This window comes from Delphinus delphis, chromosome 19, assembly GCF_949987515.2.
Source record: "Delphinus delphis chromosome 19, mDelDel1.2, whole genome shotgun sequence".
NCBI lineage: Eukaryota > Metazoa > Chordata > Mammalia > Artiodactyla > Delphinidae > Delphinus > Delphinus delphis.
In genome coordinates this window covers 7,801,528-7,828,136 of record NC_082701.1, presented here as the reverse complement: position 1 = coordinate 7,828,136, position 26,609 = coordinate 7,801,528, and the positions used below count along the sequence as shown (strand labels likewise).

The 26,609-nt window shown below is 44.2% G+C and overlaps 2 protein-coding genes and 1 long non-coding RNA gene across 3 annotated transcripts in view; 1 reads left to right on the top strand and 2 right to left on the bottom strand.

The window, feature by feature from the left end:
* Positions 1–12,831, bottom strand: part of UNK (unk zinc finger) — a 33,793-nt gene extending 20,962 nt beyond the window's left edge. Inside the window, exon 1 of the mRNA XM_059996931.2 lies at positions 12,626–12,831. Within this exon, the coding sequence (XP_059852914.1) occupies positions 12,626–12,729 (104 nt within the window). The 5' untranslated portion in view covers positions 12,730–12,831. The remainder of the gene's footprint in view (positions 1–12,625) is intronic.
* On the bottom strand, positions 5,025–8,263 carry LOC132414417 (uncharacterized). The gene is made up of 3 exons (XR_009516948.1): positions 7,978–8,263; positions 7,750–7,852; positions 5,025–7,006 (listed from the first exon to the last, which is right to left on the bottom strand). It is a non-coding gene; the product is annotated as an uncharacterized lncRNA (long non-coding RNA).
* A 3,556-nt stretch (positions 12,832–16,387) lies between the features above and the next one.
* H3-3B (H3.3 histone B) lies at positions 16,388–19,931 on the top strand. Its single transcript, XM_059996932.1, has 4 exons — positions 16,388–16,541; positions 17,002–17,139; positions 17,259–17,412; positions 17,506–19,931. Exons 2-4 carry the CDS (start codon positions 17,012–17,014, stop codon positions 17,632–17,634), a joined length of 411 nt encoding a protein of 136 aa, XP_059852915.1. The 5' UTR covers positions 16,388–16,541; positions 17,002–17,011; the 3' UTR covers positions 17,635–19,931.
* The last annotated feature ends 6,678 nt before the right edge of the window (positions 19,932–26,609 follow it).

Below are 26,609 nucleotides of genomic sequence, written 5' to 3'. Positions count from 1 at the left end.
CCACTGACCTGCTCCTCTCACCAACAGCAAGCTAAACTCTACAGCAGGGTCAGCAAACCTTTTTCTGTAAAGGACCACAGAGTAAGTATTTCAGACTTTGAGGGCTAAAAGGCCAAACTGAGGATATTACGTACGTACTTACGTAACAAGAGAAAAAACAAATTTCCACAGATTTTTTATTGGTGAAAATAATAATTGGCTATAATTTTTGGTAACACAGGTCTACTAGTAAGAATGGACTTAGGGTGGCAGGAATAACATTTGCAAAGTTGGGGGTCCCTTTCACCAAAATTGGTTATGAATGTTCATCTGTTAATGTTGATTCTGTAATAGGATTTTACTTATTTCGCCTTTGAAGATGTCTTTTCACATCGACAGGTACTGACAAATGCTGTTATCATTCTACAAGCATGATTTTAATTGAGTATATTGCTCTTAGAATACATTTATAGAATTCTACTGGTGTCTTGATACTTTTTAAAATATCTTTATTGGAGTATAATTGCTTTACAATGTTGTGTTAGCTTCTGTTGTATAACAGTGAATCAGCTGTAAGTATACATATATCCCCCCATATGATGCTTTTCTTTTAACTACTTCCAATTGAAGGTTTGGCATGAACTCATTTGCAAAGGTACATGGATTTTGAAATATGGAAATTTCCTTTGTATTCCTATCAAGATGCAAAATCACTGCTCAAACTATAATTTGTGTTCAGAAATCATATCCAGGGTAGGGACTTCCCTGGTGGTCCAGTGGTTAAGAATCTGCCTTCCAGTGCAGGTACGCAGGTTCGATCCCTGGTCGGGGAACTAAGATCCCACACGCTGTGTGGCACTGAGCCTGCGCGCCACAACTAAGACCCGATGCATCAATCAATGAATGAATGAAATCACATCCATGGTAAATTTGTGTAGGGATAGAGATCTCACCTTTGTTTTAACTTCTGGCAGCAGAGGAAGTGTGTAAGGTAGTTTGACATGACATGTTTCAAACGTTAGTTGTCAAAATGACTTTACTGCAACATAAGGTCTGCGTATAAGTGATGTTTTGTCTTGTAATTTTAGGGTGAATTCATTAAGAAACATTATCAAGCCTGCAGTAAAAGCTAACTTCCAAAGCCATTCAGCATTCGGTAATAGTGGTTGAGAATGATTCTTCTTTCAGAAAAATTTCAATCTCAGCCCTGAACTCAAAAAATTACAAGAAAACTTCACCACTGCTAAGCTATCTAGTTGTGTAGTAGGGCATGCCAGAATATTCAGCTTTTATTTTTGATAAAAATTCATGGAATTGAGGATTGTTAAGTCCACAAGAGGGAGTGAAGCTCATCACTGATCCTAGCAGTTCAAGAACTCATGACAGATTCGAATACTTTCCAGAGTCCCTGCTGATGAATACAATGAATAACCACAGGCTTTAAACACCTTATGTTTTCATAAGCTTTGTAAATTTGTCCAATTAAATCTTTTTCTGCTCCACACATATTCCTACCATCATCAGTTGTAACAGATATCAGCAGATTATACTTCAGGCCGTAGTGAATTAAGTGTTTTCTTAATGTTTTTGAAAAGAAAATATCCTCAGCTGTAGTTGTTTTAAGTAGACTATTCATAGAAGCTACTTCTTCAGTCACTTCATACGCGGCACTGACTTCATGAATAAAACAGTAGCTTCTGTTGACACATCAAGAGCCAAGAAAAACCACACAAAATCATTTGCCTTGTTTTCTAATTGACCACTGATGTTTTTCCCATTGACCTCAACATTTTGAGAAATTGTTCTTGCTGAAAGGCTAATGCTCTTAAACAAGTTTGTTTTCTCTGGACATGTTTCTTCAGCTTCTTCCCTCAAACATAATTTAATTAATTCTCTATCCGTAAATGGCTTTCCTTGCTTAGCTAACACATGAGCCACTCAGAAACTTACTTCAGTTATAGCCTCGTTTTCATTTTTGTGAAGAAATTCTGCTGTAATGAAACAGTCTCTTTAGAATTTTCTGATTTTTCTGACCGTTGCCTTCCTATGAGTTGGGAATATTGTGACAACTACATAGTCTGGTAATGTTAATGGATTCTTTCAGCACAGCTTTTTAATTACAGATAGCTTTGCCAACTAATTCAGTGACAAGAAAATCCACACTCCCGTGCCCTAAAAACACGACATTCCAAGTCCATTCTTCTCTTCTCGTTTTGACGTGATACTTAGGCACTGGTAATAAAGAATAAATAAAACGTTGTGGTATGCTAACACACATGGCGCCGGAAACACTGTCAAGTTGTAACTGTGTCACCATGATTTGTAGCGCACTGAAGAGCAATGCAGAGCAACAGTCTGGTCTCCATCAGAACTACTGAACTCTGTGGTTAAACTGCAAAAGCAGCCGTAGACAATATCTAAACCAATGAGCGTGGCTTCCAATAAAGCTGTATTTATGGATGCTGAAAATTAAATTTCTTTTTTTTTTTGGGGGCCACACGGCATGTGGGATCTTAATTCCCCAACCAGGGATCGAACCCACACTTCCTGCATTTGAAGCACAGAGCCTTAACCACCAGACTGCCAGGGAAGTCCCGAAAATTAAATTTCATATAATTTTCATGTGCCATGAAATATTCTTTTTCAACCATTAAAAATGCAAAAACTATTCTTAGTCCACGGGCCATACAAAAGCAGGTAGCAGGCTAGATGTGTCGTATGAGCCATAGTTTATTGACCTCTGCTCCACACACCATAGCCTCCCCTCATTTTTGACCTCCATACTTTCAATCATGTTGCTCCTGTGTCTGGATCGCCCTTCTGGCTTCTCTCTGCATAAGAGTTTCCTGCCCTGCCAGTGGTATTAATTGCCCTCTCTTCCATGTTTCCACCATACTGTGTGAATACAGCAGGTATGGCCCCACCACAGTTGATTTCAACTGCTTTGTATACAGCCAGGTCTATTCATCTTTGTACCCCTGCACAAAGCCAGCTTGTAGCAGGTGTTCAGGACATGTTTGTCCAAGAAAAAGCAAAAGTGTTAAAGCAACCCAAGTGGTACAAGCCTGGTCCACAGCAGCTATGCACTAACCCAGCAAAACAGACAAGCAACTTAGATGCTTCTCCTGGCAATTAAGAAATCAGTAACTTCTCTAGCTACTTTGCCCACAAAGTCTGCACAGCCTTGTTCCTCACCCTCAACACTAAATTTAAGATCTTCAGCTTCACATGCAGACTAGAAAAGCAACCAGTGGGATGGCTCACTCTGTAACTGCTGCTGAGAATGTGCACAGATAAACAGAGATGTATTAAATTCCTTTTTCTGTTTACTCAAACAACTAAAAGGTATTATTTGGCAAAAGCTGGGTACAAACTAGAGATATATTAAGTGAAAGAAAAAAATATATATATATAACTGGACAATTAGGTAAACTATATGCAGAAAGAAAAACTGGAAAGAAAACTACACCCAGTATTATTGATTTTAGTGGTTATCGTGGCTTTTCCAAAATTAAATGAAAGATATATGATGCTAATAAGTCAGAAGAGTTCTTTTAAGTTAAAAGTGAACTGTGGTAAATCTTTTTGTAAAACAAATGACTATTAGAATGTCATCCTGCTTATGATTTGTAAAGTCTGATTGGATATGTATGTAAAATGGTCAGATTTGAATAAAAAGGCACATAGGCAAGACAATGAGGGCCTCTGGAGAAGCAACAGGAAGAGATGGTGTGTGCTCGGGACTTGATCCCAATGTGCACAGTGAACAGCAATCTGTGAGCCCAACAAAAAGGGGGCAACAGACAGAGCTGACAGTAGAAACCCACCCCTGACACATCGCAGACTGAAGGTCATGGCTCTGCTCCTGGGGAGCCAGCTGCTCTCCTGGCTAGTCAGTGGTCACTGCTCATGAGACTCACACAGGGGTAGCAGAGATCTGGCAACGTGACAGATGTACCCATATCCCTAATAAGCCACCGCTGTTCATCTTTATTACAGCTAGTCTTATTAAATCCGAATTTCATCTATTTCAAGCAATAATCAAGCTTTATCACGGAAACAGAATCTTAAAATGCAAGAAATGGTCCTGTTCTTAAATGTTGCTTAATGAAATCTAGCCACAATGTGATAGGATTCTGAAACTAGCAAAGGAAAGAAAAAACAAAACAAACAAAAAACCCAAAAAAATTCCAGTCACTGTCGAAGACAACACTGTGGTGTCCAAAGGCTCAAATGACACTTATCTATGATCTGTTTTCCATATTTATATTAACCCTACTGGCTACTTTATTTTCCCCATACATAACTCCTATAAAGAAATTAGTCACAGAGCTCATAGTTCATGACTTACCAAAGATTCTTCATTTTTAAGTTTGAGAATAAAATCTTTTTTAACTTCAAGGAGAATATTGTAAGAGCAGATAAGCAGTAGATTAAGAATCCTAAATTACTTATCCAAGTGTGTGTGTGTGTGTGTGTGTGTGTGTGTGTGTGTGTGTGTGTGTGTGTGTGTAAAAGTAACTATTTCTTACAATTTGCTGAAAAACCTTTCCTCATTTTTGAAGAGCTTTAGGTAAACTATTAGTTCTGGATTCAATGTTTGTAAGGATATACATACACATTCTGTTTTGACACCAAACATAACCCAGAAACCATACAACTTTATGACAATAACCACACCAGTAAGAGTTACAAAAAAAAAAAGGCTTTTTAAAAAAATAACGCCAAATAAAGCTAAAATTAGTTATTGGTAAATATTTGGACAATTATTTGTCCAAATCTTTATTTAAGATAAGATAACATGGGCTTCCCTGGAGGGGCAGTGGTTGAGAGTCCGCCTGCCGATGCAGGGGACGCGGGTTCGTGCCCCGGTCCGGGAAGATCCCACATGCTGCGGAGCGGCTGGGCCCGTGAGCCATGGCCGCTGAGCCTGCTTGTCTGGAGCCTGTGCTCCACAACGGAGAGGCCACATGGGTGAGAGGCCTGCTTACCAAAAAAAAAAAAAAAAAAAAAAAAAGATAAACAAGATAACGTGCTATCTTCTGAAGTGATCCTGGGTTTAGAACACTCTCTCAGGCAGAAAAGCAAGCCCAGATAGTATTATTCAGGCAAACAAAATAAGCATCTGGTGAATTTCTGCATGTGTCTAAATCTTTAAGACAGGCTTTAATCCTATAACCGGGTTTCAGCCAAAGACCTTGGGGCCAGTACCAACCTCCTAGATACAATGAAACTATCTTAACACAGTTACATACACAGGAACCCACAGTACAAGCACCACAGGCACTTAAGCAAGCAAACACTTTAAGGTGGGGTGGAGTCACTCACCAGCAAATGATTTCAGCCCATTCTCACTGGGAAAAAGCTGATATCTGTGACATGTCCCGGCCCCAAGACTAACAAGAACCATGAACGGTGCAACGTTGGTGTTCCTGGTTCCTCCTGTCTATGATTTTCACTTGCCCTAAGGATCCTGGAAGTGGTAAAACTGAGGAAAGTTCATGTGATCAGTGACTCAACGTCACTGATTCTGGAGAATCTGTGAGCGGTACTGAAAACCCTGGTTCGTTCCCTAAATTAGATAACACCTTGCTTTGGTTCAAAGTTTTCCTGTAAATAGCTGGCCTCAAAAGCTTCCAATTTGACAAACATTTTAGTATAAAGGTTTTAACTGATGTGTTATTTTGAACACTTCTGTACAACAGTCTTGATCCCTGAAAGAGTAGTTCCGTTGAGAACACAAATTCATTGTCTGAGATATAACCAGGCTGATGGAGGCTATAAGAACTGCGACTGAAGTGAAATTCGAATGGACAGGGAAGAGAGGAGAGTGCTCTGAAGACAACACGGACCCACAGGCTGTTGAAGGAGGTAGCAATGCAACTGAAAGCAGTAACCTGAGCACTGTTCTGACATTGATAAGAATAGTACTTACACTGTGCTAAGTGCCAGGCACGGTTTTAAGCACTTTATATACATTAACTCACTGAATCCTCATAACTACCCCTTGGCACAGGCATTATTGGTATCATCAGGAAACTGACACACAAAGAGGGAAGTCACTTGCCCAAGGTCCCGCAGCTAGTAAGCGGCAGAGTTGGGCTTCAAACCCAGACAGTCTGGTCCTAGAGTCACTAGTCTTAAACACCATGCTGTTAACAATGCTTTTCTTAACTGAGCTACAGGAAAAACAAGAGTAGTAACAAATAAGCATAAGTGGCTCTCTAGAAGCTGTTGAAAGTATGTCTGGGAGTTTTTGACAGGCCATAATTTCAATACCATAAAATAAGTTACTAAAAACAAAAACAGAAATGTTAACTTCAATGTACTCTATTGGATATTTAATATTCATTTTATGTGTTCATTATAAAAGTTCAATAGTAAAATCTGTTCTGTTTGGTTTTAAATAAGAAAATATAAGTACAAGTTTCTAATTCATGTTGTTTGATTTACACAAATCCTAAACTGGCAGGCTACCAGATGCTTGGCACCTCTTAGCACTAAAAGTGAAATAAAAACGATATAGTAATGTTCTTACCAAAATTAATAAAAGCTTAGATATAAAAACTACTACTTAAAATTTTTAAGTCATAGAACACCATGCCAAATGTTTTTATCAACCTCTTCCTTCCTAAGCATAACTATCTCTCTTCAATGGGGTAGTTTTGTGAATAGGCCAAAATTTCATAGGAAGGTGGGAACATGGGTCTTCCCCTCCTCATTAGAAGTCATTTTGTTAGGACTTATGGTGACCATATGGTGTTTCAAATACTAATAGGAAACAAATGAGTCAACTTATGAACACAAAAAGCAAACTGTGATGTAAAGAATAAGGGAGGAAAATAAGCTCAGATATGACATGACGGTACTATCACAGGCCTTAGTATCTTCTTTGTCTCCTAAATAAATTGAGCCACCAACAGGAAAAAGGTCACCTCACAGAACGCTATGAGATTTTTAAGTTGCTAGACTCCTTTCCATCTTCTCCTCCTCATCAGCTCTTGATACTGCTGTCAAATTCTACACACTGGCAAAGAAAAAAGGGGTGAAAGTTGAGGGATTTTATAGAGAAAATATTAAAAGTTTGTTGAGATTATTTGAACGAAAATATTATAGCCATTGATATCACTTTAAATGCCTAAAACACATGGCCTATTCTTACAGAAATGCCCATGTGAACATTAGAACAATCATCACAATACCAGATGAACAGAATCAATTCATTTTAGCAGAACAGCAACCTCTTCTACATCCCACCCACCCTAGGAAGTAAACACAATTCATTTTATGAAGGTATTGGGAAAAGTGTGCTTGTTCTTTATAACGGTTACCAATTCAGAGACAATTTAAAGTACAACTACCAACAACTAGGAGTCTCAAACTTGCTGAGTATTCACTTCTTAGAAGAATCTCCTCAGACTTACAACATGGAGGCATTCGCCTAGAATGGATACACGGAGACGAAGCCATTGAGAAGGCTGGGAAAAGGGTGCCAAGAGCTCTTCACAAACTGCAGGCTTTCCCATGCTGACTGATGCTGCCAAGCCCTGATAGGCCATGTGTCTAAGGCCTCTCTAGTAGGAGGGACTCATATACACTGATTATAACAATGCTTTTGTCCAAAAAAATTGAGATGTAACTTATACAACATAAAAATTCACCATTTTAAAGTGTACATTTCATTAGTTTTTAGGATATTCATCATGTTGTGTAACCATCATCATGGTCTGATTCCAGAACATTTCCATCCCCCCAAAATAAACCCCATACCTATTTTCATATGCAATGATTTTACCCAAACTTTCTCCGTAGATCTCTCTGTTGCCCATGCAGGTATTTTAAGATGGCTGGCTGGGGTGAATCTATAGAGTATCTATATGGTAAGAAAACAAGAAAACTACATTGTCCAGAAAGATACTGAACGCAAATCCTTGGCATTTTTAGCAATTAGGCTAATGTAATTTTTATATATTGGCTAAGAATGGCAGAGAAACTTACATTCAACATCCATCTTCACATAACACATTAATGTGCCCCAAAATTCATCCAAGGTGTTAAAAGAAGGGAAGACAATCTACTATGATTAGCCATAACTGTCCATAGTTGTAATTTCAAAATACAGAAGATGCATATGTGGGAAAACCTCCTTTAGTATCAAGCACAGCTGGATCAAAAAAACAAAAAACAAAATGAAAAACTTTATGATTAAGCAAATATTGTCCCCACTTGAGAAAATAATCCCTAGATCAGTTCTCTATTTAAAGTAATGTAGCTTTAAATGCAACCTTACTTTTATCAGTCTTCTAACCTAGAGTCTCTCCTAATGAGAAAAATAACCTTTAGGCAAAGGTCTGGTAGGAAAGCCTGCAGATGTGCGGTGCTCAGGCTGTCGCAGGCCTCTCATTACCTAAGTGAGCTCACAGCTTCTAAGACACACAGGAAGGAGACCTCACCTTCAGGCATCAGGGTGTTGAAAGCGGGAGGAAGTAGGTCCACGAGGGTGTCTTGCTTTTGTGCACTTATCTGGGGTGCTATTTGCAGAGAAGGAGCTCCTTTATAGAGTGTGCCCAAGATGGATTTCTCTAAGTTGCTCTCAGAGTTGTCCAGCTGCCCTCACCAATAAGCCACAGTCTTTGTAGGTTGATAGAAACCACCAGTCAAAGCAGATGCATATGGATTGTGGGGAAGCCTTCTTTAGTATCTAACATAGCTGGATTAAAACAAAAAAACTTAACCATTAAGCAAATCTTCACTTTAATCATTAATTTAGATTATAGCAAATACCAACTAGGTGCTAAAATTGAGTCTACCCTTAGCATGGGCACTTAACACTTATTAATGGGGATTTTGTGGACTTGCCTGAAGGCCACAGTGAGCTCTCAATTTTTGTCCTGCAAGAAATTAGTTCTCCTTGATAAACAAGTAAACAAGATCCAGAAATGTTTATTGGTAATTTAACTCATTCTTGCCAAGGCTGCTAAGCAATGCTTCCAATGACTTCCATTGTGCAACAAGTTGTGCTCTAGCAATGTATTTACAAAGTTATTGCAATCTGCAATAATGATTTAAATACTGTTCATTGCCTGGATTTTCCAAAACACAATCAGATGCAATCAAGTGAAGCTCATGACATTTACATAATGTATAAACTAACAGATTTCCCTCAAAGTAGTTTATCTATGGAAGTACTGCTACATTATTCTTCTTTAAAGATGCCCAGGAAACAGTCCTAAATTAAAACGACACCTGGCTAGATGAGTATAAAGCACTTATCCTCTGTCTACCTATAAGAAATCACCCAGTGGCCAGAAACCTCCAAGTAACCGTCAATAAACTAGAATTTCATTTTCCTTTAATACAAGAGAATTAAGAAGTCTGAGAATCAATTGCAGGTAAAAGAATCCAAAAATGATTTAATGTCTTTGAGGTTTATATCCTCTTATAGGGTCAAAATAATGAGGTCAAAAACTTAATTTTTTTTTTTGCCATGCTGCGCGGCTTGCGCAATCTCAGTTCCCAGACCAGGGATTGAACCTGGGCCACGGCAGTGAAAGCACCAAGTCTTAACCAATGGACTGACAGAGAATTCCCAAAACTGGGGTTTTTTTGACCATACCACGCAGCATGCGGGATCTTAGTTCCCACTGGGGGTTGGACCTGTGTCCCCTGCAGTGGAAGCGCAGAATCTTAACCACTGGACGGCCAGGGAAGTGCCAAAACTGGGATGTTTTATTAAAGATGGCAGGTTTTTTGGTGACCTTTCAGCTATACACTTTTAACAATATAATTGTTATGTAGTAAAGCCCAAAGTTAGCTAAATTTGTAGATACATTTCAGAATGTAAATTGCTCCAAAATTTCCCATTCTTCAGTCTGTTTTTATAAAACTCTTCTAAAATATGATGGACTTGTTCTAAATAAAGCTGCATTAAATTTAGTCTTTGTCAAAAAAAATAGACAAATTACCTAGCAAGAGGTCACATGGTTCTTGTGTTGAAAAGTACTAATACATGCATATTATCATTTTACTTAGTGCTAATCCAATACTTGGAAGTGTACAACAGAGGAAATTCTGATATAACCGTTATCTAAAAGGGATGGATTCCTCAAGTCTAGCACAAGTGCCCGCTACACCAATTTTCTGAAAGGATTAATTCCAAGTTTCCCTTAAAGTAAGAATATTCAACAGCTTACAAAAAAGAAAAGCCAACAAAATAATTATCCTTCAAACTATGTTACGAATAATCCTCTTGGTTTGGGAAAAGGAGGGCTCAAACTCTAGGACTTTAGTTGTGGTATAAGAATAAAGGGCAAGAAGCAAGCCAACAGGAACACAATTTTTGCTTTTGATGGATTCAACTGTGTTTGCCAAGACTGACATTATGATGAGTGGGATTCAATTTTAATGCAAATCTCTTCTAGATTACTGCAAAATTAATGCATGTCACATAATCTCAAATAACATCAGGTACAAAAAAATACACAAAATTAACATATCAGAAAGCTTTAAAATGTAAAAAAAATTTGACAGGTAAAAAAATACAAACATTCAAAAAACAACAAGGAGTCTATATCTGTATTCAACAATGGGATCAATGCACTAGGTAAGGTCATATTCAGGTTGGAACAAATTCTGGAAATTCATGCTACAAAAGAGAATGAAAAAAATGCTCGGCAGCTCAAAATTTTATAGCAAATACTGAAATCAAAATTAAAATGTTCGTGTCTCCTAACCCCCAAGGAAAACAAATGGGTTCACCTTTAATAAATAAATTCAGAGCCAACAAGTGTACTCGTGCCATCATGTGTCCTCATGCTCCCTGCTCCTCAGACCTGAATGAAGCTTTCCACATCATCTCACACACACACACACACACACACACACACACACACACACACACACACACACACACGAACAGATAACAGAAAATAAAGAGATGGGAACACCTCCAACCACCAACCACCCAATCAGGCCTGGGCATTTCATCTGCTGCTAAGCCACTTTAAGAGCCAAGACTGATTACTCTGTGCTTACCCCACGAGGAACGGAAAGACAGTTTTTAAACAAATGAGCATCAAGAGGACAAAGACTCATATTAACATTTACACAGCTGTTGACTTGTTTCATCTCTCAATTCCAACATGATTAGAAAGCCTTTCTAATATAGACTCCATAATATACTCAATGACAATGACAACACAACACAGAAACAGAGGTTGCTGAAACCAAGATTCACATTACTCAAAATGTTATCGGTATTTTTCTAAAAAAACGTGATCTGAGCAACCAGTGATTATAAATAAGTTCCAATAAGGTGAAGTTTGCAGATTTCCAAATCAAGACCCTACTGTTGCCTGACCACACCATTCATCTGACCACTGAATTCTCTGAGCTAAGACCATCTCACCAAAGCCAGCGGCAGGACTGCAGAAAGAACTCCAGTAAGAAAGCAATGCAAATGGCCATATTAAAAAAGTTATAGTTAACATGAGTCAGACTTAAGTCCACAAAAAGTTTCAAATGATTTCAACCAGTAACAGAGAATCTCACAGAGAAACCAATACACTTCCTAAAATCGATGTTCCCTTATCCCAGAAGAGTCTCCCAATGGGTCTCACTTCCATCAGTGACAAACAAGCGCTCCTCTTGTCTACTTCCTTCTACTCCAACACATGCTTCTTGCTCTTGGTTCACCAGGCAGCATTACCGTGTTCCCCTTAAGGGCTGTTCAACCCCCAACTTCCAAAATCTCCAGCAAGACTGAGGTACACTTGGGGATCCTTCTAAACTTGCTCACAACTTGGGAGACGAAGGGGATGTGGGGCACTCAAAGAGCATCACGGAAAAATGGAAACCAACATTGTGCTTAACAGGAGGGCCTGCCTCTTTTTCTCTTTCTTTCTCCCAAAGCATCTAGCACTAGGCAGTTGCTTGAAGTGCCTTGAGAGGCAATATTATAAAAAGACGACAGGGACCTACATTTAGACACAAGCAGATTCCCAGGAAGAGGCTTCCCATCTTAACTGGACTCTCGTAGCATCAGCATTTGGGGCTCCCTCGGATGCCACATTTGGCTTGGGCCTGGGGACACATTCGGACCCCATCACCCTTGGGATCCCTGACTAGGGCTGGGTCAACTGTTTAAGTGAATTCAAGCAAGAGTGACCTCTGTGGACGACACACGGACCTCACGGACACAAAAGGCCCCCTGTGCACACTACATGGGTCGCCTGACAAGACTTCACGCTAACGGTCATTTATAAGCGGGTCTAGGGCTGGCCCCTTAGGAACTCATTCTGGTCGCGTCTTAGACTTCTTATCGCCCCTCAAGTGGCTGGGATTGTGGTTTTATGGTCTGAGGAACAGTTAGGCCTCAAAGGCCCGGCCTAAGATGTGTGCACTCCGCATCCCAAGCTCCCGCCTTCCCCACTCGGCGGCGGGGACCGGGTTTCCCGCCCCTCGGCCGACCAAAGGTTGGTGGCAGTTGGAGGCAGTTGGGACCGGCCCCAGCAGGTTGGAACCGGTCTGGGCCGGGCCGGAGGAAGAAGGGGGGAGGGAGAGGCCGCCTCGCGCTCTCCCTGCGCGCGTGACTCACGCTGGCCGCTGACGTCAGGCGTGCGCGCGCGGCGGGGGGGGCTCTACGTACGTGTAGTGCTGCGGTTTCTCGGGCTGTGCCTGCAGCACCTGAGCGGTGGCGGCCGGGGGCGCCGAGGAAGCTGCGGAGCCGCCGGGCCCTGGGCCCTTCGACATGGTCCTGTCTTCCTGCCTCTTCGCCGCTCCCCTTTTATTATTCAGTCTGCGCGGTCCGCGCCGAGGCCCCAGTGCGCCTGCGCCGCGCCACGAGAACGTGAAGACCCCCCGCACGGCAGCAAGGGTTGCTGGGAGTTGTGGTCCCAGGTTCGGCTGGAATTTTACCGTCAGCCGAGGGTTGCTGCCGAAGGAACGGACCACAATACCCAGGGATCCTTGCGGACGGTGTCCCGGATGCTGAGGGCCCGCGACGGTTTCTGGGGATTGCAGTCCGGCTGCGTTTCTTCTTAACTGCGTCTTTCCAGGTTTGTAGTCGGGAGCCTTTCCCTGAAATTGGAGCCCCTGGAGTAGAAGAGGCCCAGAGCCAGGGAGGGCCTAACGACTGCTGGGAAACGGTTCCAAGTGTAATTGCACTGCCAACAGTGTAACAATTACCTCGCCTCCATACTTAGCACACCCTGGGCTCGGTTCTGATGCCGGCCCTGAGCAGTGGGCCTTTGAGCTTCAGGCACCTGGAGTCCGCCAACATCCTCATTCCTGTAGTGGGACCAAGCTGAGAGGCGTGAAGGAAAGTCTGCCCGTTGGAAGTCAGCTTAAGAAACCTTTGCTAACGAAGAGCTACACTACATACTCTGTTCCTGCGCCTTTGCTGAGGCGCTCCGTAAACCTTTACCAGCCCTGAAACCTGGAACTCCACGACTTGGGTCCCTTCTCAACTCGACACCTGGCTTGACCAACTTGTTTCCAGTACATTAAGGGCCAAGGACGAATTTAATCTCCGTCTAGCATAGTCTCAGGTACACTGGCAAGTTGCAGGGGCGTCGAGAAGCATCACAGTGTCCAGAGGAAGGGCCTGGGTTTGAGTAGGGAGTGCGATTTATAATCCACTCCAGTTTCCTGCTGCGGATGCCAGCGCTTCTACTGGTGAAAATGTCTCCTCCCTGCTTCCCGCTAGTTGGGCGAAGTTCTTCATAGATATTTTAACACTTGTTATTTAACTTTGTTTTCCATATTGAATCTATTTAAAACCATTGTTTTACAGACTAATTTACATTTTATGAGATAACGTTAACTAATGTTAATCTCATTAAAGAAACACATTCCGAATAACGAATAACCTTACCGGTGAAGCAGGGTGGGGTGAATGGAAAATTGTTAATGTTTAAGACTGATACATATCTATTTTATTTTGTTACGAGTAACTTCACATCAGAATCCAAATTGTCAGCCTACAAAGTTGAGAAACTGGTATTTCTTAAACATGTCAAATCAGTTGTTTAACCACTAGGGGCATTTGAAGATGAAAAATTCCAAAAGCATAAAAAAGTTGTGTATTGCTTTACTCCTATTATTAAATCCAAATAATTGGCATATATGCTATCCCCAAAATACCCAAGTGTGATTTGAATGAAGAAATATAGTTAAGAGTGCTAGATTTTAAATAAGGGTATGAGCTTCAGAATAAGTGTGTACTAGTAGAATTGGGAGATGATACCATCCAAACTGCTTAATTTACAGAAGAGGAAACCAAAACTCAGAGAGGTTAAGTAACTTGTGCGAAGTTACTCAGCAAGTCTGACAGAACAGGAACTAGGACAGTAGCCTACATGCTGCATCATGTTTTGCGTTGTTTTGACTGTATTAACATTTTCAGTTGTTCCCTATTTCCTGTGTTGCTTTTCCTCCCCTGCGTCCACTTAGGAAAAAGAAGAACATAGCGAAAAGACGGCCAAGTAAGAGGGACAAACTGTTTCCACTAATCATCCTTAAATGGATGCATGTAAATTCATACCTAGTTTCTCCTGGAGCAGTTTTAGTTCCTCTGTAGTAATTAGCAAAACTGGGGACGGGGATGGGGGGCGCGGCAGATAACTAGACTATTTCTCCCGTAGAAAGCATGGGACAGACAGGGTTCTGGATCTCCTAGAAAAGCCTTGGAACACAAAAATGGGTGTTAATTCAGGAATCCATTCTTTCTCCAGGCCATCTGAGCAGTCAAAAAAAGATGACAGGGTATTTTTCTTGTTACATCCCAGGACATTTGACAGCCTCTTATGTGAGAGGTAACCAGCGCCCTGTTTCTCGGCTTTACCCAGGTTCTGAGAACAGGGCATCTTGGTTTGTCTTCTCAGTCTGGCATGAATGAAACAGCTTAATTTTTCCCCTACCCTAAACTTTGAGCAGAAGGCAGAAAACTAAAGTTGATTGAATTATCACATAAAAGTTTAGATATATAATAATTAAATACATACTGTGCGTGTTATGATTGAGAGGGCTGAAATAACGAGAGGAATTTGGAAATAGAGGTTGGGTCAAAGGCGTTTTTTGCCATAGCTGCTTTTTCAAACTGCATTTTTTTTCTCACTATTGATGGTGAGAGGGGGAACTCTGGTGTCAGGAGTAAATTTTTGAGGTATTTGTATTTATGTATAATAATTCTCTGAGTTGAAATCTATATGTACCTGGTTTTGCTGCTTTTTTATTTTAATAATTTAAAATATTCGGTGAGGGACTTCCCTGGCTCTCCAGTGGTTAGGGCTCCGCACTTCCACCGCAGGGGGCGCGGGTTCCATCCCTGACCGGGAGCCTGAGATCCCACATGCCGCACGGCACGGCCAACGAATAAATAAATCAGTTCGGTGAACCCAGAGTAAGAACTGCGGAGTAGAATGCCCAAGGCTCTGTTTCAATTTTCTGGGCTTTGTTTGGCGGGTCTTAACCTTAAGCCTGCTTTGATATTTTATATAACTGAGTCACCTGAAAAACTAAATATTAAAATCCACTCAAGACATTTAGGCAAAGGTAGGGATTACCATTTTTATACATTTGTCTTGTTTCTTCACAAGTAACACATTCCAGGATATACCATTAAATACAAGTGAACGTATTTAATTTAGTTGTCTTTTGTTTGCTCTTTATGGACATGCAAATACAGTTTTAGAACTGACTATTCCCATTCTGGCTGTAGTCATTTAGTTCAGTTGAATTACATAATTTTAAAAATATGTTGATTAGTGGGTTACTTCTTGTTTAAGCATTTTGAAATCACAAAGTATTTTGTGATGGTCTAATAACATACAAAACAGTACTTCTAAAATAATTTATTGACATTTGTTTTTTGTATCTATTATTTACCCCTCCCCACCAAACAAAAGAACTCCCATTTGATTGAAAAGTAATCACAGGGAATACATTTTTTTTATATATTGTTTCCAATATATAAAATTTACAAAATTTTCGTTAAAGAAACCTCTCCTCCTCCTGCATTGTATTAGCTTGATGCAAATAAGGTTAGGCTCCTTCCCGTCCCGACTCTTTAAGTCCTGATAGGGACCAGTGCAATTCATTTGCATTGACTTTCTATTGTAGAGCTTTGAAACCAAGGGAAGGATCCAAACATAGCTCCATTTTATCCAATCAGAAGAGCCGCTTAGTGCTAAACTCTGATTCGTCCATTCCGCTTTCCATTTATCCAATCATTAGGCCACTTTAACAGCCAATCAGTGGTCTAGATGTCCGCCAATCAGCGAACGGGGCCGAAGCACGGCCTTTGTGTCGGGGGATGTCAGCGCGTCGGCGAAAGCGTCAGCCAATAGAAAAAGTCGTTGGTGTATGCAAATTAAGGTCCTATTACGCAGAGACGCAGCGTGAAGCGTGAGTATAAAAACGGAGGCATAGGGGGGGCCTGGAACGCAGAGCGGTTTGGTCGTTAGTCGGAGGAGCTTCTTCCGTTAGTTCGGCGACTGCGGCTCTTCATTGGGCAGCAGGAGCGGCGCGGCTGTCGGAGAAGCGGCGTAGAACTTAGGCATTGGGTAAGTGTTCTTGGGTTTACGCGTGACATGAGGCCCTGTCAGCCGTTGATGTCGCGGGCCGCGGCCGTTGAGAGCCGAGTGCCGGCTGCTGCGGGCTGCCCAGGCTGCTTGCTGGCGCCGGCGTGGGGACGGGTGGTTTTCCCTTGGGGCTTCGTTCCGGAACCATGTCTCCGCCTCTTTCCCGCTGGTGATTCAGAGGTCCCGACGCCGGGTTCCGGGCAGCCGGGCCTCCGCCCGTCGAGGAGGGGAAGTGACTCCTCCCCGCGCTCCCCCTCCCGGGGGAGGCTGCTGCTACTTGCAGCCTGAGTCATTAGGGGAGGGGGAGGAGGCGGCAGCCCTCGGCCATCTGCCGCCCGCCTTGGGGTGGGAGGAGGCGGGAGGGTAGGGGCGCCGGGCGTCCCGCTCCCCGCAGCCTGGGAGACGAGCGCCGCGGCCTCGGAGTCAGGGATTTGTTCCGCAGGTGAAAGAAAATGGCCCGAACCAAGCAGACTGCTCGTAAGTCCACGGGTGGCAAAGCGCCCCGCAAACAGCTGGCCACTAAAGCCGCCAGGAAAAGCGCCCCCTCTACCGGCGGGGTGAAAAAACCTCATCGCTACAGGTAGGCAGCGCGGCAGGAAAACAATGACTCGGCGGCGCGCCGCGAGCGGGACGCTTCCTGCTGCTTGATCAGCGCTCTCGGTTAACCGGTGTCCCTTTACGCCCTCCTCTTCGCTTCAGGCCCGGGACCGTTGCGCTTCGAGAAATCCGTCGTTACCAGAAATCCACCGAGCTTCTGATCCGGAAGCTGCCTTTCCAGAGGTTGGTGAGGGAGATCGCCCAGGATTTCAAAACCGACTTGAGGTTCCAGAGTGCCGCCATTGGTGCGCTTCAGGTGAGGTGGCCGAGGCTGCGTGTAGCAGGGGCGGAGGGCTTGCGCGCGGTTCTCCTCGGAGAGAGTTAATAGTGTGGCTCTTGTCCTCAACAGGAGGCTAGTGAAGCGTACCTGGTGGGTTTGTTTGAAGATACTAATCTGTGTGCCATCCACGCTAAGAGAGTCACCATCATGCCCAAAGACATCCAGTTGGCTCGCCGGATACGGGGAGAGAGAGCTTAAGTGAAGGCAGTTTTTATGGTGTTTTGTAGTAAATTCTGTAAAATACTTTGGTTTAATTTGTGATTTTTTTGTAAGAAATTGTTTATAATATGTTGCATTTGTACTTAAGTCATTCCATCTTTCACTCAGGATGAATGCGAAAAGTGACTGACTGTTCACAGACCTCAGTGATGTGAGCACTGTTGCTCAGGAGTGACAAGTTGCTAATATGCAGAAGGGATGGGTGATATTTCTTGCTTCTCATGATGCATGTTTCTGTATGTTAATGACTTGTTGGGTAGCTATTAAGGTACTAGAATTGATAAATGTGTACAGGGTCCTTTTGCAATAAAACTGGTTATGACTTGATCCAAGTGTTTAACAATTGGGGCTGTTAAGTCTGACCATACATCACTGTGATAGAATGTGGGCTTTTTCAAGGGTGAAGATACAAGTCTTAACCACAGTGTAACTTACAGTTTCCTTATTAAAAAAAAAAAAAAAGTAAACCTGGCAGCTATAGAATACACTATGTGCATTTATAATAGCTATTTTATATATTGTAGTGTCAACATTTTTAAATTAAATGTTTTACATTCACATGTGGTGGGGAGTCTTGTCATTAAGGTGTGTGTAACATAGAGTCCGGTTGGTTTTCTCCTAACTAGACTGCACTTGTTTTTCATACGTAGTAAGATGCTTTGTGCATTATACCTTGCGTAAGTCCTCATTCTACCACATGTTAACTAATCCTCTAGCTGATAATGCAGACACTAACGGGGGGATTTATTTATAAGGGCTCTAGAATATAATACAAGTTATTCACACCAGCATCATCTGTTACTAATATAGTAGTTAGTGCAGCTTTTCTTTGTGTTGTGGTTGGTCTCATAACTAGGTTGAGTTTTTCTCTACCAGGAGGGAACAATACCGAACTTCTTTTCCTTGTGGAGTTTGTATTATAATAACCCTTAGGGTAAACTTGCTGTGGGGGAGGGACACACAGCTTCAGCTCATGGAACCTCTGCCGGTTAAAATGGTGTCATCTGGTATAAGGTCCTGGGAAAAATCACTTCATAGAGATGCTTTCCAAGTGGTTTTCAAACTTATTCTTCTATTGAAGTTTTTAGGTCAATTATGTATGTTGACTAAATTTACAAATAAACTTGTTTATCCAACTAAGTGTCAAAAACCTAAATTGAATGTTGAAAGCTTAATACATCTTTTATCTAGGTCCTTTAAGTTTATTTCAGGTTTTGCTTGGTAGACAAAGGAAGCATTTATTTGCAGAAATACTTCTACAAAGCATGTAAAGAGCTCTCTGCTCTATAAAAATGCCATGACAGCTGTACATGCAGTGTGGGCTTCAGATTGTATTAATATGATTCTCCCCCCTGCCCCTCTGTTGTGAAGGAAAGTAAATTTCTTTGAAATTCCAGGACTCAAATTTGGCGTCTGTTCCTGAACCTGTTTGTGAAGCACGTTTATAGATCTCTTCATAAAGTGAGTTATTTTAAGACAAGCCCACAGGTATAGAATCTTTAGTTTAAGCTGCCTTTTCACTATGAAACTAGTGTTCTTGACCAATGATGGCCGCCAGTGAAGCATAGTATGTCAGCGGGACATGGGCACAAGAACCACACCTATCAGACAAAAGAATTCTGTATAATTTGAAGTCAGTAGTTGTAGGAAGTCTCTATGCCACGATAAAACAGTTTGGTGGGTGTTTTTTTAAGTTTGGACTAGTTTCAAATTTAGGGTGTAAGGGGTTTAGGATTGGAAAGAGGCAAGGCAGATTAGGATTGGGAATCTTGGTAATTTAGTGAGCTTTTTATGAGGTGTCAAAATTTGATACAGTATAATGAACTGGTTTCCTAGAAGGTCCATCATAACGAGTTCTGGAACCAATTACTTGCACTGTTCTTGTGAAGGACATTGAAATCCTAGCCAGTGGAATGTGGTGTGGAGTGGGAGTTACAAACACAAGTAGAGAAACGGCTATGGTGATGCGTCTCCTTGAGTTACCACTCGAGCTAGAGTAGGTGACAGACTTTCTCACGAAGTCTGCATCCCAAGGTAGGATTTTACTGGGCAGCTTGGAATCTGCTAAAATAGTGCAACTTACACTTCCATACTTCTAATTTTTAAGCCGACAGGCAGAAATATTTTCTGGTTCTAGGGAACTGCCCACATGTTATAATATCCATGGGTTAAGATGGTAGAACAGAGTCTGAGGAGAAAAGCAAGCAAAAATTGGAGCTGATGAAGACATCTTGTGCTGTTGATGGGTGAGACAAAAATAAAGTTTTTAAAGTTGAGACTTTCTCATCTTGTTAATGGTCTTCATTTGGATGATAATGTTTTTCTTTCACAAAGTTTCGTGGGGGAATGTCCAGGAAGCCTTGCCTTCTGACTCAGCTGGTAGTTGGGTGGGGGGGAGTGCATTCCTCAGCTCTCCCTGATTGTTGTGTCCGGGGGCTCCCCTCCCTGGTTCCTTGCAAGCACTGTTCCTTGCTTGGTGTCAGGTGTTGGGGCTGGGGTCTGCCTCAGTAGCAAAGCAGGCCCCTTCTGGAACACTTTCAGGTTGGGCAGCAGAGGGTGGACACAGTCTAGCCAGCTGTCTGCCATTGGATCAGCAGGAAACTCCAGGGCTTGCCCTTAAGTTTCTGCAGGCAAGGGCCAGCCTGCCTATGGGAGCAACAGCAGAAGGTCAGGGATCAGTTCCTCAGGCCTGTGGCCAACCTACCCTGCCACAGAGAAGGGGGAGGTGTAGTTCGCAGCACACCTTCTGTAGCGGTCGTCTCACTGGGTAGGCTAGGCCCAAGAGCCTTGAGCCTCCACCCTGGGCATCCAGTCCTCACCCCTACCTCCCCATCCCTTCACAGTCACCTCACCACGGCAGTCACAGCGTATTTCCCTGGGCCCCACCTTGGGCGCTGATACAAGAACACAGCTGAGCTCAATGTGGTCTGAGCTCCACAGTCTCTTCCTTCCCTAAACCCGTTGGCGGTCACACCTGCTTCTGTAGGCGTTCCTCAGGGGTGTCACCAGCCCAGACCATTCCATTGAGCTGGGCCTGGCTTCTGGCCAGCAACTCCAGCACAAGCAGCCAGCCTTCCACCTACCTTCCTGAAGGCAAGCCTGGAGGAAGGAAGGAAGGAAGAACTGATCCTTGCCCAGGTTGCTAACCCAAATCCCTGCAGCCTGCTCAGAGAGAAGGCTGATGTCCTTGGCCAGGTGGCCGGCCTTTTGGCCCCTGAACCCTTTGGGTCGGCAGGTCTGGGGGATGAGCAAGGCTGTGGGCCGAGGTGGGTGGGTGCAGCTGGGACAGCTTTGCGCATGTTCACAGAGGGTGTGCTGTGAGCAGGGATCAGAGGCTGCTGTCCTCCCTCCTGGGGTGGGTGGAGAGGTGCCTGCTCCCTGTTCTGCCTGCTGCCCAGCTGCCCCTGGCAGTGAGGGAATCCCACCCCGACAATCAGCATTGTTCCAAGCAGAGTCATGGGACTTGTGTGTGATGTGTCCCCAGCCTGTCCTGGTGTCCTCACCTGAGCACTATGTCCAGTGTCCAGCCAGGGACCCTCCGCCCCCATTCCACCTACCCCATTGCCCTTCCTGAGAAAGAAGCTAAGAGGTTCTGCAGACACCCCCCTACACCCCAGCTAGGAAAGCAAGGCAGGGGGTGGTGGGGCAGCTCTTCAGTGAGACCGTGACTCTTGGAGGAGCTAAAAGGCCACATGGGGTCTGGAAAGGGGCACAGAGGGGCGTGGTTGGGCAGTCAGTGTCTGGGGTCTTCTCTCTGGCAGCTACCAGCCCCCCTTCAGGGAGCTGCAGTTCTGGGAATATACACAGTGGAAGGGAGAGTGGGCTGAAAGGAAGAAGGCCATCTCCAATGCACCAGTACTGGTGGCAAGAAGGGCTCTGGGGAAGGGAGGCTGGTGGGCTGCAGGCTTCGGGCTGGCCGCCTCTGGCTGAGGGGTATGTGAGGGACTGCACACGTCCGCAGGGAGATGGTGCCCAGGCTCCGTTAACCGCTACTCCGTTCCCACCCTCTCTGTCGGACACACTAGGCTCCAGGACCTTTCCCATAAGCGCCTCACTGCCTGGCATTGAGCTAAGAGCATCAGCAGAGGGGACGGGATGGGGTTGGGTCCAAGGCCCAGCCTTCATGAACCTGAGGGTCCTGTGACAGTCCAAGGGCCTCTCCCTCCTCAGTGCCCTGCCTTTGACCAGCCTCAGTCCTCCTGCCCACCCACGGTGGCCTGGAGACCTGCCAGCTGCTGGGCCTAGGGCGAGGTGCAGGGAGAGACAGCCGCAGCTGCATCTTGTGAGTCTGGATTTGCTCCCTGCCTAGCCATCAGCAGGGTGGTCGTCAGCCTAGAGGGCAGGAGCTTCAGGGACACGGTGGGGGTACCAAATAAAGACGAGGCCTGCAGCTGGTGCCTCTTAGCGGGGCATCTGAGGCCAGGGATGGACAAGAAGCTCCCGGTGCTCCAAAGGCAAGACCTGAGTCTGGTCTGCCTCTGGAGTCGTGCCTGGCACACAGCACAGACTCTGGGCGTGTTTGCTGGCCAACCCAAAGCCCTGGCAGCCCCACAGCGCATCTGGCTGGATCTGCTTCTGGCATGGGTGGCCAAGAATCAGTCAGGTTCCCAAGAGCTTTGGTTACTGGCCTGGCTTCCAAATTGGGAGGGTTCCATGTAGGAACTGGGGCTCCAGGGGTCCAGGAGAGCAGCTGCCCCTCCTGTTCCTTGCTATGAGGCTGAGCTTTGGATTTTAATTCTTCAGTAAGCAGAGGCTGGCAGAGCAGAGGCTGCGGCAGGTCAAAGTGCTCCTGGGGACAGGGTGGTTACAGTACAACCAATCTCAGTATCAGACAGACCCAGGTTCAAGACCCAGCTGTCCTACTTGGATGAGTTCCTTAACCCATTTGTGCTTCTTTTCCTCATCTGTAAAATGGGAATAAAACCAGTGTCTACCCAATAGGCTTGTAAGGATTTAATGAAACAATGTGTGCAAAGTCTGGTGCCTTTAAAACAGAAGTCCAGAGCACTGACCAATCAGAACAGGCACTGGTAGTGAACAACCTGTGCTGCCCTGCAGGCTGCATCTCAGCCCTGATACCAGGGTTTACCACAAGCTTGATATTAGTGTTATCAATATTACAGAAGCTGTTATCATTAATGTAGCAGAAGGGCAAAGGGGGCCCAAATCAGGAGATAGGTTAACCCCCTGGGAACAACAAAAAGAACCTCCCAGAATGAGTGAAAGCGTGAGCCATCTGCTGAGAGCAAACATTTTCAGAGACTGTAGATATTAGCTTGGGAGATGTGGATCCCAGTCCCATCAGGAAACCAGTCTTTAACTGCAGTGGAGAGGCCAGAGCTGCATGAAGTACACAGACGTTCACTGCATGAAGAAAGACTGGGTCCAGCAGGGAGGGCCCAAGGGCTAAAAATTGAGCGTGGGGACAAACACGGACTCTGGGAGAGAAGAGCTGCCTCTGGGACACTTGTCCTCAGTGGTGGGCCCGGTCTCGCCATGACCTGGACAAACAGCTTGCCTAGGCCACTGGGCACTCAGCTGGCACGGGTGGTATTCCCACCACTGGATAATTTGTCCCCGTGGGGGCTATTACTGAGAATTCTATCATGACACCTCAGTCCTGTGTGACAGTTGGCTCTGGTTCCTCTGATACAAGTAAGTTTTTTTGGCCAGCAGAGCAGAGGACAGACTTTGGGTGACAGTGTCCCCTTTAAGGTGCCACCTTCCCCCCAGTCTTGTGACATCTGGCCAGGACATGGGAGGGAGGGTCAAAGGTCAGAGGCAGACTTTCTTCTGAACAAATTTTATGTAACATGCTAGATGGGATTCAAACACTGAGAGTAAACAGGTCTCCCAAATGAAATCAGTGTTTCAGAGTCCAGAGTGAGCCATCAGGAGCACCTGCCCTTGGGTCAAATCAGGTTTTCCAACAACTGAAACATACAAATGATGACTATGGATCAAAGGGGGTGTTTTCAATCAAAATGAAACAATGGAAATAAACAGGGGTGTGGGCCGCCTAGTGATCAGAATTCCCAGAAAGCTCTTTATTCCTTTTTCAGAGCATTTATCTCAGTCAGGGTGGGCCGAGAGTCAGATTGAGACTGCCTCCCTATCAGAGCCCAAGGCTTTTATCTGGCCCACTGCCTGCTGGAGAGTCCAACAATGTCTGTTGTATTAATGGACGATTGATCATAATAGTAAACATTTATTCTGTGCTTACCAAGTGCCAGAGGCAGGGCTGGGCACTCTATGAAGATGACCTCATTCACTTCCTTTTGAAACAGTCTGTTAGGAAGGAAACACACTAGCCCCACTTTACAGATGAGAAAGGGAGGCTCAGAGGGGTTAAGTCATCTGACCAAGATCACACAATAGTAAGGGCAAAGATTTGGGCTCAGAGCTGTTGGACATCAAAGCTGAGGTGGGAAAATGATGCGCAGAGTCGGGGAGGCTTCTCCAGTCATTGCCTCGTGGGGAGACATGGTTTGTGAGTTTAATTCCATTTCAACCAGCCCCAAGGGCCACTCACCGTTTTGTCTTGTTTTATTTTGCCTATGCCAAAAAATGCTTTACTGAGGAGTGCTCAAAAGGCCCATTTAAATTGTGTAATTCAGTGGTTTCAGTATATTCACAGATACGGATAATCATCACCACCGTCAATTTTAGAACATTTTCATCACCACAAAGGGAGCTTGGTACTCTTTCCTAACACCCTCTTATTCTCCCATTCCGCTCAGCCCCAAGCAGCCACTAATGTACTTTCTGTCTTTATAGATTTGCCTCTTCTGGACATTTCGTCTGGACAGGATCATACAATTTGTAGTCTTTTGTGACTGGCTTCCTTCATTTACTGTTTTCAAGGCTTATCCATGTTGTAGCAGGTATCAGAACCTCATTCTTTTTACGGCTGAATAATATTCCCTTGTATAAGCCACATTTTGTTTATTCATTTTTCCCTTTTGGATTGCTTCCACCTTTGGGCTAATGTGAATAGTGCTGCTATGAACATTAATGTACAAGTTTTTGTGTGGATATATTTTTTCTCTTGAGTGTACATTTAGGAGTGGAATTGCTGAGTCATACGATAACTCTATGGTTAACATTTTGTGGAACTGCTGAATTGTTTTACATTCCCAGCAGCAGTGAATGAGGGTTTTGATTTCACCACATCCTCACCAACACTTGCTATTTTCTGTCTTTTTTTTTTTTTAACTTAAGCCATCTTAATGGATGTGAAGTACTACCTCATTGTGGGTTTTTTTTTTAAATTAATTTGTTTATTTCTTGGCTGTGTTGGGTCTTCGTTGGCTGGCTTTCTCTAGTTGCAGCGAGCGGGGGCTACCCTTTGTTGCAGTGTGCGGGCTTCTCATTGTGGTGGCTTCTCTTGTTGCGGAGCACAGGCTCTAAGCACACGGGCTTCAGTAGTTGTGGCACATGGGCTCAGTAGTTGTGGCGCATGGGCTTAGTTGCTCCATGACCTGTGGGATCTTCCTGGACCAGGGCTCGAACCCATGTCCCCTGCATTGGCAGGTGGATTCTTAACCACTGTACCACCAGGAAAGCCCCTCATTGTGGTTTTGATTTGCATTCTCCTAATGACTAATGATGTTGAGCATCTTTTCATATCTTCTCTGGAAAACTGTTCAAATCTTTTGCCCATTTTTTCAAGCTTTTAAACCTTTTCTTTATTGATCTCCAAGCCTTATATTTAGTCTTTCTGCCCATTTTTAAGTTGTCCTTTTTACCATTGAGTTGTAAGAGCTGTTTATACATTCTTCTTTCTTTTTTAAAAAATTTATTTAGGGCTTAGCTGCTCCGCAGCGTGTGGGATCTTCCCAGACCAGGACTCGAACCCGTGTCCCCTGCATTGGCGGACGGATTCTTAGCCACTGCACCACCAGGGAAGTCCCTCTTTATACATTCTTTTTTTTTTTATAATTTATTTATTGTTTCTGGCTGCGTTGGGTCTTTGTTGCTGCTTCATTGCTTTTCTCTCGTTGCAGCGAGCGGGGGCTACTCTTCATCGCAGTGCGCGGGCTTCTCACTGCGGTGGCTTCTCTTGTTGCGGAGCACGGGCTCTAGGCACGCGGGCTTCAGTCGTTGTGGCACGTAGGCTCAGTAGTTGTGGCTCGAGGGCGCTAGAGCACAGGCTCAGTAGTTGTGGCACACGGGCTTAGTTGCTCTGCGGCATGTGGGATCTTCCAGGACCAGGGCTCGAATCCGTCTCCCCTGCATTGGCAGGCGGATTATTTTTTTTTTTTTTTTTTTTGGTGGTACGCGGGCCTCTTACCGTTGTGGCCTCTCCCGTTGCAGAGCACAGGCTCCGGACGCGCAGGCTCAGCGGCCATGGCTCACGGGCCCAGCCGCTCCTCGGCATGTGGGATCTTCCCAGACCGGGGCCCCTGCATCGGCAGGCGGACTCTCAACCACTGCGCCACCAGGGAAGCCCCCAGGCGGATTCTTAACCACTGCGTCACCAGGGAAGCCCTCTTTATACATTCTTGATACAAGTCCCTTAAATATGATTTGCAAATATTTTCTTCCATTCTGTGGGTTGTCTTTTCACTTTCTTGATGGGGTGGTCCTTAGATGCACAAAAGTATTTTATTTTGATGAAGTACAATTTACATATTTTTCTTTTGTTGCTTGTGCTTTTGGTGTCCTATCTAAAAAACCATTGACTAAGCCAAGGTCCCAAAGGTTTAACCTTGTGTTTACTTCTAGGAGTTTTCAGAGCTGACTTTTGAATGTTCTTGGGGCAACCCCCTGAGCAGACCCCAAGCTACCCTGGTTGCAACCCTCCACAAAACCCCCACTCTAATCCCGAAGAGTCTGCTTACATTTCAGCCTTTCCCCTCCAAGGTTTCATATGGGGTGGCCAACTGTGGACAGGCATCCAGTGAGGAGATGGGGACAGCTTGAAGGTTTAGGATGCAGGCTGGTGAGAGAGG